At 44.5% G+C, this 10,914-nt stretch overlaps 1 protein-coding gene across 2 annotated transcripts; it reads right to left on the minus strand.

Moving 5' to 3' along the window:
- Positions 1–204: 204 nt before the first annotated feature.
- On the minus strand, positions 205–9,339 carry LOC129865196 (6-phosphofructo-2-kinase/fructose-2,6-bisphosphatase 3-like). Of its 2 annotated transcripts, XM_055937762.1 has the most exons (13): positions 8,938–9,339; positions 6,386–6,514; positions 5,942–6,038; positions 5,670–5,811; positions 5,482–5,538; positions 5,179–5,303; positions 4,772–4,979; positions 4,513–4,659; positions 4,313–4,417; positions 3,941–4,133; positions 3,495–3,724; positions 3,143–3,165; positions 205–1,779 (listed from the first exon to the last, which is right to left on the minus strand). In XM_055937762.1, exons 1-13 carry the CDS (start codon positions 9,008–9,010, stop codon positions 1,773–1,775), a joined length of 1,536 nt encoding a protein of 511 aa, XP_055793737.1. In that variant the 5' UTR covers positions 9,011–9,339; the 3' UTR covers positions 205–1,772. The 2 variants fall into 2 exon arrangements, with proteins under 2 accessions (XP_055793737.1, XP_055793736.1); XM_055937761.1 differs by lacking the exon at positions 3,143–3,165.
- Positions 9,340–10,914: the final 1,575 nt, after the last annotated feature.

Raw genomic sequence — 10,914 nt, forward strand, 5'->3', positions numbered from 1 at the left:
GTTTCTACAGGCCTCAGCCCTCTCAACACACTTCTATATTGTCCTATAGTACCTTATCGAATCGCAAGTGTTTTGGTGACAATTTAGTTGCTCTAAAGGTTCTAGCATACTTCTCCAATGGGAAACACATTGTTAGGGTGTTTGCCTTTCAGATAGTGTTCCCAACACACATAAATAATGAAGATATGACATCCACAAGATGGCTTATTTTCCTGGAGATTTATTGGCCCAGCAAATGCAGAATGTACACATGTTGTCCTCTCAGAAGCGTTGCTTGTCATACACAAGTTATACACAGTACTCAGGCAAGACCAGGGGCCATCCGCTCCAAACGATCATCTAAATCTACATAGGAATAAATAGTTTGAGAAAAAATGTCTTACAAAAAAAACAAAATTCAAGTATCAGAAGCAAACAAATGAACAAAAGTAGTACTGCCAATATGATATGCAGAACATATTTGGCCGGCTAACAAAACAACTTCAAAGCCATTTTTCTCAGTTTCACTGTTGGCATAGTTACTGCGTTTTACCTTTGTAGGGCAGAGTAGTACACGACTTACAATTAAACTTACAATTAAGTATGAATCAGCCAATCAGAGAGCAGTACAAAAGAGCCTCTACAAAATACCTTTCCACTCAGTTCGAGACTTGAACATTCCAAACGCTGAGCATTCCTTCAAGTCTTATATATTTACATGTCTATTTACAGAACGTATTTTCATAACAAAGATATAAGTGCTCACACATGTTAGCAGCTGGCTTGCAAAGAAAAGTGAATCACGTTATACTGCATGTTCTCTGAAGGTAGCATATGTCTGAATTTCTATGGCCAGCTATATGGGTACAGAAGCAGCATTGGGCTTGAAAGACAAGCACTAGGCACTCTAGGTCCAAATCTCCTTTCGGAGAGAAAGACAGAAAGAGACAATTGTGTCTATGGACACAGTCATACACACCACTCAATAGGAATATCAACTTTGCTGTGCAAAATAATCATTCATTTCATAGCATGAGTACACCGGTTGTTCAGTAACAGTCTGATACTCAAATCTTTAGAAATGAAATCAGAACAAAAAAAGTGAATAAGTGCTCAACATCAACCAAAGTGACAAACACAATTTGGGTAGTCATTATTTCAGAGGCATTCCTATAGGAACATGTTTACATCGTAAACTAAATGATTCCATCTGTTTTTAAAAAGAGTGATATAACCATGGATACATGACTCATCACTCAGATCTCAGGAGGGTGTCAAGAAAGGGAGATTTCAAATTTTTGGCCTGGTTCCAGCTCTCTGAAGGATGCGTTGCCGAGTGCCAAGTAGTCACTCAAACCAGATATAATAGTTCCTTAAAATCACAGAGCTATTACACTAATTAAACCATCATTCCAGGGTGAGCGGTCACTACAGATTCATGGAAAACGTAGAATTTTGGACCCGGGCCCGCTCGGGTGTTTCGGGTGGACCTGTGAAGACCCCTAATGTACAGTGTAATCTCGCTCTTTCCCAGAGGCAAAGTGTTTGTACTACAAGCACTGGCAGATAACACAGACCAGACACTCACTAACATGTCTGTGTGAGAAAAGAAGTGCCCTGGGATCTCCAGAAAGAGGAAGATGGGGGGGGGGGACACAACAATGTCCATTTTGGTGACATTGTTGAATTTTCTTTGCCGGCTTTCACTTCCTGGGGTCTTGGATCAGGTGACGAGGCAGTGCGATCTCATTGGCAGAGCTGCAGGATCTCATGGCGATCGTTGGACATTCTCTTCATGTTCTGAGGGAAACAAAAAGCCTAAAATGGTTAAGAAGACTTGGGGAAACCATCACAATATAACAAACAAACTAAGAGTCGTCTGTGAGACAAGACACATAAAACATAAAGCGAGGGAAAGATCCTGTCCTATAGGCTAAGTGACTCCAGGCTTAGCATGAGATGACGTAACATGACAGAGGCTGTGGTTCTGCTCATCCATGTCGTCTGAAGCCTCGATGAGCTACTCATTCATATTCCATGGTAAATTTAAACCATGTGTGGGCTCAAAAACGATGATCCAATCTCCCTATCCCACGTCTAAGTACACCTCAACAACTAACTATAGAGCTACAATAGGTGTGTAAGAGTGTGTGTCTTTACTTGTCTATGGGTGTTACTGTACACTGAGTGGACAAACCACTAACACCTGCTCTTTCCATGACAGACTGACCAGGTGAATCCAGGTGAAAGCTATGATTCCTTACTGATGTCACCTGTTAAATCCACTTTCGTCAGTGTAGATGAAGGGGAGGAGACGGGTTAAATAAGGATTTTTAACCTTGAGACAATTGAGACATCGATTGTGTATGTGAGCCATTTAGAGGGTGAATGGGCAAGACACAAGATTGAAGTGCTTTTGAATGGGGTATGGTAGTAGGTGCCAGGCGCACCGGTTTGTGTCAAGAACTGCAACGCTGCTGGGTTTTTCACGCTCAACAGTTTCCCATGTGAATCAAGAATGGTCCTTCAACCAAAGGACATCCAGTCAACTTGACACAACTGTGGGAAGCATTGGAGTCAACATGTGCCAGCATCCCTGTGGAACGCTTTCGACACCTTGTAGAGTCCATGACCGACTAATTGAGGCTGTTCTGAGGGCAAAAGTGGGTGCAACTCAATATTAGGAAGGTGTTCTTAATGTTTTGCACACTCAGTGTATAAGTGCCCCTTCTGACTATGACTTAAGTTGACAGGATCTTTCCACACCCTGAATAATTATCACCTGTCAATATGTACCTGCAGAGTCTGAGACACAACAACACTACTACTACAGAATAAGCTGGGAGCTAAATCTAGCTGCTTTCTCACTTTACCTTTGAAACACTAAAAGAGAGACGAGTTTCAGACAGTGAAGGATGGTGCAGATGGGCGGAGGTCTTTAAACAGAACAGAAAATACATTTCAAATATAGACGTTCGAAAGACGTGAGTGACAGAACAGTGTGTAGGGGTTGCCGTGGTAACATGCAGACAGCAAAGCTCGTGCAATGCTCTGACATCAGTTAGAAGGAAGGCGAGGCTGGAATGGTACACAGGACGTGAGGCCATAGTGAGCGGGAAGGAAGAAGGCACTTGGCACGTATTCCTGTAGGAGAGGTACTTACAGACAGACTTTGCCAAGCCAGTGCTGCACGGTGAAGAAGAGAAGGAAGAAAGAATGAAAAGAAAGAAAAGAAGAAAAGAATGTTAAGAGAGCGAAGAGACAACAGTGCAGAATGGAAAATTGCTTAGAGCAGGAGAGAGAGAGAGAGAGAGAGAGATGTCCTTCAGTAGATTTGAGGAGTCAAAGATGTGTGAGAGAGAGAGAGAGCGAGAGAGCGAGAGAGCGAGAGAGCGAGAGAGCGAGAGAGAGAGAGAGAGAGAGAGAGAGAGAGAGAGAGACAGAGAGAGAGAGACAGAGAGAGACAGAGAGAGACAGAGAGAGACAGAGAGAGACAGAGACAGAGAAAGACTCACCTGTCCGGCCAAGGTGAGGTGGGAAGGACTGCAGAGGGACATGGGCAGCTCCTGGAGGGGTTCGTCCAGGCCGTCGATGCGGGGTTTCTTGATGTTGGGCTCGGGGCTGGTCAGGGGGGTCACACTGTTCCTCCTGATCAGAGTCCCAGGATACTTCTTCATCTCCTCTGGTCTCTCTCTGTGGGTGTTCACCGCTTCCACGTTGAGTGAGATGGACTCTACCTTGCAGCCTGCACACAGAGTAAAAACACACACACACCACAGTCAGAACAGATATTTAGACCTCATCTTATTTCTCCTGCCCTAGACAAGCTAGAGAACATACAATTGACCCGAATGCCCAATTCACACTATAGAGCCAATCTGAACTGTACTATTCTGTCTCTGATATTTTCTGGTCACATTGGCTTGGCTCGGTAATGTGAAAGGTGTACACAAGTTCTCACCGTAGGCAATGGGGGTGAGCTTCAGCACCGTGTGGAGGGGACACTTCAGGTAGGGCATCTCTTCTGCACTCTTATCCAGGAAGTAAGCCAGCAGACAGCGCATCACAGCCTGGTGACAGATAACCAGAACGTTCTCCTGTCTCTCCAGCTCCATGATCACTGGCTCCACCCGCTGGACCAGGTCCTGATAGGACTGGGGGGAGGGAGGGAGGGATAAGACAAGAGAGAAAGAAGAGAGAAGGGTTAACTTGATATTTTCACAGACACATCGATTCGCAGAATTTGACACACTACTAGAACTATGTCCATGTGTAACTGTACAGTAGTTGGCAGTAGCAGGTTGATTCTAGTAGTATATTGTACTGTGCTAACCTCTCCTGTGGGGTAGCGGTAGTAATATTTGTCCTGGTCTCTCAGAGCAAACTCCTCAGGGTACTTCTCCTTCACCTCATCGTACGTCATCTCCTCACACACACCCTGTGCACACAGCACACACCTTACATTAGAGCTGTTTAAATGAAGAACCACACACACAGTCCAGTGAGTGGTCTATTCTAGTGTGTGTGACTCACAGCGTCTATCTCGTTGAGGGCCTTCCACTGTTCGTAGGGCACTCCCAGGCTCTCAGCAGTCTGGATGCTGCAACACATCTGATTGGTCCACACCTTCAGATCCGTCAAGTTCTGCTCTTTAACGAACGTCGACAACGCCCCAGAAAACTACACAGAGAGAAAGGGGAAAGAGTAAGAGACCAGAAAGTGTGTGTGTGTGTATTCATGTGTCAACTTAGTGTGCGTGTGTGTGTATACGAGTGTGTTTCTACTCTCGTACCTTTCTCCCCCTTGGCGACAGCCCTGAGTCTCCCCCCAGGCGTCCCTGCAGGTTGTGCGTGCTCTCTCCATGGCGACACAGGTAGATGGCTCTGGGCTGGACGTGGATGTTCATCAGGTAGTAGACGATCTTACTCTGGACGTGGTCCTGGATCCGGTTCACCAGGAACCGTCTGCCTACATCTACCACCTTGATGAAGGACAGGCTCCTACGTAGGGGGTTAGAACAAGTTTAGTCTAGGGCCTGAATTCACTAAATGTCTCAGAGTTCCATATAATCTCATTTATTATTATTTAAAAGGACAAACTGATTCTAAATCAGGTTTAAGCCACTCTCAGATCACATATAAACAGTAGCTAGGGTCAACAGGTATGAACAGTGAATAAGCTATATGAGGTTTAGGCTACCTGTCGTACTGGTCTGGGTCCAGGGGTTCGTAGTGGACCCTGTAACACTCTATCCTCTTATGGAAGTCCTCCATGGCGTCTGTCTTGTTGCAGTCCTGGTAGTCTGGGCAGGACACCTTCACTTCCTGTCATGGGAGGAAGTAAAAGGTCAGGTGACAGCGTAAGACACTCATTAAGAATAACATTATAGATATTACAACGTCAGTAGCTAACTTCAGGCTGCAACATTAGAGGAACCTTGCAGGAACATGAGCCAACCAATAACATGTTTCTTCAGATGTTCTGTTCAGATTTCTCACTCACCATGATATTTGTGGCGATGACGCTGGGATCATCACACACCGACTCAATGAAGAAGATCTGCACACACACATTTAGAGTCATTTAGAGTCATTTTATCATCTTTACATTGAAAGACATGATGAGTCATTCGATCACGTATCTGGTTGAGATTGCATCAAGCCGCTCGTAACCATAGAAACACCACTGACCTTGAAGCCGTTCTCACTGCCAAAGTCCAGGATCATGTCTCGTCTCTCACGAGTAGTGTTGGTGGCATCGAAGACTGCAACCTGGCCTCCCTCCTCTGTCAGGTAAGACTCAACATCTCTCAGAGCTGCTAAGGCACATTGTCTAAGCAAGAAAATAAATCATCTCTGTTAGCCTTGTTTCAAGTACACTCTGATGATCAATGACGTCACATGATGCTCAGAATTTGTCATGGTAAAATACAGAGTAGGATGGGGAGTAGGGGTGGACTCACTGTCTGATTTTCACAGCACTCTCGTTGTCAGCCTTGAAGAAGTCATACGAGCTGTAGTTCTTGACTGCTTCTCTGCGATACTCTCCCACGTTAAAGACTGGAGGCAAAGAACAAACTAACAATGGTAAATAGAATGTTCTGGAGGGAGAAAGTGAGCCCAAGCCCAGTTTGTGGTAAATCTGCAAACTAAAACAGAGGAAAGGAACTAGATGAGATGGCAGGAATTCCGATTCAAGAACAATAATCAAATCTCCGCCCTTTTAACCCCAACGTTCCTCTTAGTGAATAAATACAACAATAAGATCAAATAAACATTTCTAGTGCAGTGTGAGGCACATTACTATGACCAATAACAAAAGTTACTAATTTGTTAGCTACACCTGTTAATGTGTCTCGTCATGTGCTGAGTGTGTGTACTGTGTGCACTGTGTGTGTGCTGTGTACCTTTGGTGGGCATGCCGATCCAATTGAGGTATCGGGTGAGTTTCTTGGACATGTAGGTCTTCCCCCTGGCTGGCAGACCCACCATCACAATCACTGTTGGGGGGTTGGCCAGGTGTGGGGCCCCCGTCACTAGAGACAGAGAGATTACAATATTGTTCAATAGCCATACACACAATCAACCTGATTAATCGTGTACTCTTAATTTATACACAATAATAATGCATCTTCATTCAGTGACAAATGCCTCTCATTCACACGTTCCTACCAACTCTAATCCACTTTCCAGGACACAGTACCTCCTCGATGGTAAAACAGCTATAAAGCTATTAGGTCATCACTCCCTCCTTTCCTTCCCTCTATCATTCTCCATCTATCTCACTCCCTCCCTCCCTCGTTCAGTGTCAGAGAGCTGTACATCCTCTTATAGACTTTGGGAGACTAAGGCTCTGTCTGTGTGGCTGGTCCTTGCAGCACAGTGATGGTCATGTATAGACACTAATAGTAATTCCCTCCCACCAGTCTTGTCTGCTCTGCTTCCCCCAGCTAGACCCTTCCCCAGTGGTCAAGATGGTGCGTCTGTCTACCTGCAGACACTGCTGAAGCCGTCTCCCCTCCCCCAACCTGACTGAACAGTCGGCTGATAAACCTCCTACTTGCGAGATGGTTCCAATGTCAGAACCACTGTGCATTAGTCAATGCAAGTCCGTCTATAAGGCATGAAAATGTTTATGGGTATTAGTTTCCATTGCCTGAATCTCCTTGTGATACAGACATCACCAGCTATTGGTGCTTTCAAGACGACTGGGAACTTGAGGGGAAAAACTAGGTCAAATCATAATGTCAGTGATCTTCGGGTCAGAAAGTTGGAGTTCTAGAAATAATTTGTATTTTTTTTAACCTTTATTTAACCAGGCAAGTCAGTTAAGAACACATTCTCATTTACAATGATGGCCTACCAAATGGCAAAAGGCTCCTGCGGGGACGGGGGCTGGGATTAAATATAAAAATCAATGAAATATAAATAGAAGACAAACCACACATCACGACAAGAGAGACAACACTACATAATGAGACCAAAGACAACAACATTGCATGGCAGCAACACATGGTACAAACATTATTGGGCACAGACAACAGCACAAAGGGCAAGAAGGTAGAGACTGTCAGTAAGAGTGTCCATGATTGAGTCTTTGAATGAAGAGATTGAGATAAAACTGTCCAGTTTGAGTGTTTGTTGCAGCTCGTTAAAGTCGCTAGCTGCAGCGAAATGAAAAGAGGAGCGACCCCAGGCATGTTCCAGTTTCCGATTTGCATTCCGAGTTGGATGACCGTTCAAAACGATTTTCCAAGTCTGAGCTCGTTTTTTTCCGAAGTCGAAGATTTCTGAGTTGCAAATTCACTGTTGTTATGAACGCGGCATAAACTCATTCACCTCTGTATGACACACAACAGCACAAACAAACTGACGTCAGTGAATTAAGCAGTGGCTATTCAGGCCATTGATATTTATCAGTCGGCTCTTTACAAACTGTCGTCACTAGTTACCACAGCCACAAATTCATAAACCCCGCCTATTTCTGCAATTTCTCAGCCATTATCCAGCTCGCACCATGCAGACACGCACGATAGTTCGTCCAATCCCGATGCGTCTGCATGTGAAATCCCCCCGTCTCTCCCACCCACACAATGGTTCCTGGCTGTCACGAGCAGAGCGGGGAGCCCCCGGGACCATAGCCACAAAGACATACAAGCCGGCTATTTCTACAATTTATCTTATTAAAATGTAATTTTGAGCATAACCCTTAAACTAACCACACTGCTAACCTTATGCCTAGCCCTAACCTTAAATTAAGATCAAAAAGTTATACTTTTTTTTACTTTGTGGCTGTGGTAACTCGTGGAAACTAGGGACCAGATGGAGACTTGGTTGCTATAGTGAACACCATCAACCATAACCCTCTATAGCTACTTGTGAATCCTGACCTGGCTGCGTGCCAATGGCCAGTTTGGATAGGCTGGGCTAATAGGGCATACACTTTTAGCATAATTATAGTAATTACACACATAGTGTACTTTTTAAAAGTCGGTAGGTTCATTTGAAAACTAAGCTGTTTTAAAATTATTCTGTTGAATGGTTTCAAAAAGTAGGCTACCTACTGTATGCCACGCCAATTGAAAATAAAGCCATGCGAGTAAAACATCAAAACATGCAATCACATGTATTTTCTTATTTCAACACATTCTATGCACCCTCGAACTTAAAGTTCAATACACTACATTTTGCAACAACGTTCCCTGTTTTCTGGTGACCTGTCTGGGGTCTCCCCAACCTGGACCGCTAATGTAGCCTAATATTCTAACCAGCTGCTACATTGTAGATATTATTGTAGGCTCAATGAGATGATTATTTATCTGATTATTGTGAATAAATCAATAGCATAATTATCAAAGATAATGCCATGTAATACATTTATCCTATGGACTTTTTCTAAATGAAACCTGAATGAATCAGATGGCTGCTGATACCAGCGGCGGGTTAGGCTACTACTTACATCGCCGGGGGACTGCCGGTTTGTCATCCTTTGAAGGAATCCAGATCTTTTGTATCCTGTTCTGAGTAAGCATTCCGAGGGTAGTGAAATAAAACACGAAAGAAACCTAGGTTTCCCAATAATATCGCCCCCCCCAAAATACCACCGTTACGTGCTTTCAGATCAGCACGAATTAAATAAAAAACAGTAGGATACAATTCAAAATGTTTTGGATCGGTTGTCGTTCTCTCTACCAGACAAGTAGTCTGTAATCAAATATATTGGCGAGCTAAGCAGTCGTTAAGAGCTGCTGTGTTCTATTCTAATACCGTTCAGCCTGTGCGGGTGTATTAATCTACCCCGCTGTGTCCCAGTTCCTTTATTTAAACTGTCCCAGCAGGAAACAACTTCATATCGACGACATCCACCGGGGCGCTCTCGGGGAGGGTGATGCTGCGCTCCCTTGTGGCTGATGACGGTAATCCACTATTATGGCAAATGGGAGTATCCCGGCGGTGCACGTGCAGATTTGCACCCCAGTAAACCTTCAGACAGGAACAAATATGACCCAAAGAGAGGTTTTTACACCATTTGCGGTCTCCAAATATTATGTAGTGTCATGCCAATGTCCTATACGGACACTTTCTGGTGCAGATTAATATTTATTTTATGCAATAAAACAGGAAGTGACAAACTTCAGCAAGAATTTTACTTCTGGGTAACAGATTATAGGCTATGTGACTGCCATAGTGGCACTTAGACTTGCCCTGAGCATGGATACAGCCTGCAGTCATGTAGGACCATTTGAGTTTGTATCATCAATAAACTTAAGATACCCCAGTGAAAGGATTTGTCCAGTGAATAGAGAGAATAATGGCATTGTGCCATTTGGATCTGATTATTTCTAAGTTCTTCTTGTTCGAAGTGCAAGGTGTATATTTCAGAGTGGGGGAGATACAAAAAGAGTGCATGTGTTTGTATGTGGGCCCGTCAACCTCTCCACACACACAAACAACTCTTCATAGCCTAGCCTACTTCTTCACCCCTCTGTTTCTCTCCTGAACCAGGCCAGGTCAGAGCCTGACCCAGACCCCAATCACCCACACTAGGGATACTAGGGAATACCTCCCCTTGACAAGACTGTGACCCAGTCTGGGTGCCAGGGGAGAGACCCCCCCCTCCCACACACACTGTGTCCCCCCCTTCCCTAATACACATACTCTCTACCCTCCTAGACCTGGCACAACTCCACCAGTGGTATTTAGGTTAGGCAAAGAGCACAGTCACTCCTCCACCCAGACACCATCTCACTCCACCTGCAAGAGCCAAGCATGCTCTCCTTCCACCCTCTGCATGCCCGACCTGAAAACTTTACCCTCATAAATCCCCCCCCCCCCACACACTTAATCTTAACTTTACCCAAACATATTTGTATTTCTATCACAGGAGGTTGGTGACAGTTTAATTGGGGAGAACGGGTTTGTGGTAATGGCTGGAGTGGAATGATATCAAATACATGGTTTCCGTGTGTTTGTTGCCATTCCATTCACTCGGTTCCAGCCATTATGAGCCGTTCTCCCTCAGCAGCCTCCACTAGTTTCTTTGTATCTAAGCTTAATTTGAGGTTAGTCATAAAATCTGAGAGTAGAGTCCATGTCAATTTAATTCCCTTTCTATGAATGAGCTCATTTCTGTGTACTACCCGATCGGAATTAATTTGTTCTGATTTAATCCTCCACAGAGATTAGTCATTATGACAGTCCTCTAACTCACCTATGACCCCTGTCTGTTTTACATAAGATCTGAATGAGGCTAGAGGGAGGCTAGAGGGGGGGGGGGGGGGTTCTTTCATAACTGCCCCAGTACCCCCTCACCGTGCCAGGCTATGTAAAGATGGAAAGCTGAGGGTCTGGTCCTCAGAGCCTCTTATGTCAGACAGAAAAAAAACTGGGCTTCCTAGACTACGCTCTGCCCTAGAAGAGAGATTAAAACAAAAGA

This window comes from Salvelinus fontinalis, chromosome 11, assembly GCF_029448725.1.
Source record: "Salvelinus fontinalis isolate EN_2023a chromosome 11, ASM2944872v1, whole genome shotgun sequence".
NCBI classification, from domain to species: Eukaryota; Metazoa; Chordata; class Actinopteri; order Salmoniformes; family Salmonidae; genus Salvelinus; species Salvelinus fontinalis.

Bases quoted from the DNA above. Each gene is read 5' to 3' on its own strand.
- LOC129865196 (XM_055937761.1), bottom strand. From the start codon at position 9,010: ATGCTTACTCAGAACAGGATACAAAAGATCTGGATTCCTTCAAAGGAT. The intron at 5,304-5,481 runs GTGAGTGAGAAA...CTCCCATGACAG, and splicing joins TCATCGCCACAAATATCATG to GAAGTGAAGGTGTCCTGCCC. The intron at 4,418-4,512 runs GTGAGTCACACA...CTGTGTGCACAG, and splicing joins CCCTCAACGAGATAGACGCT to GGTGTGTGTGAGGAGATGAC.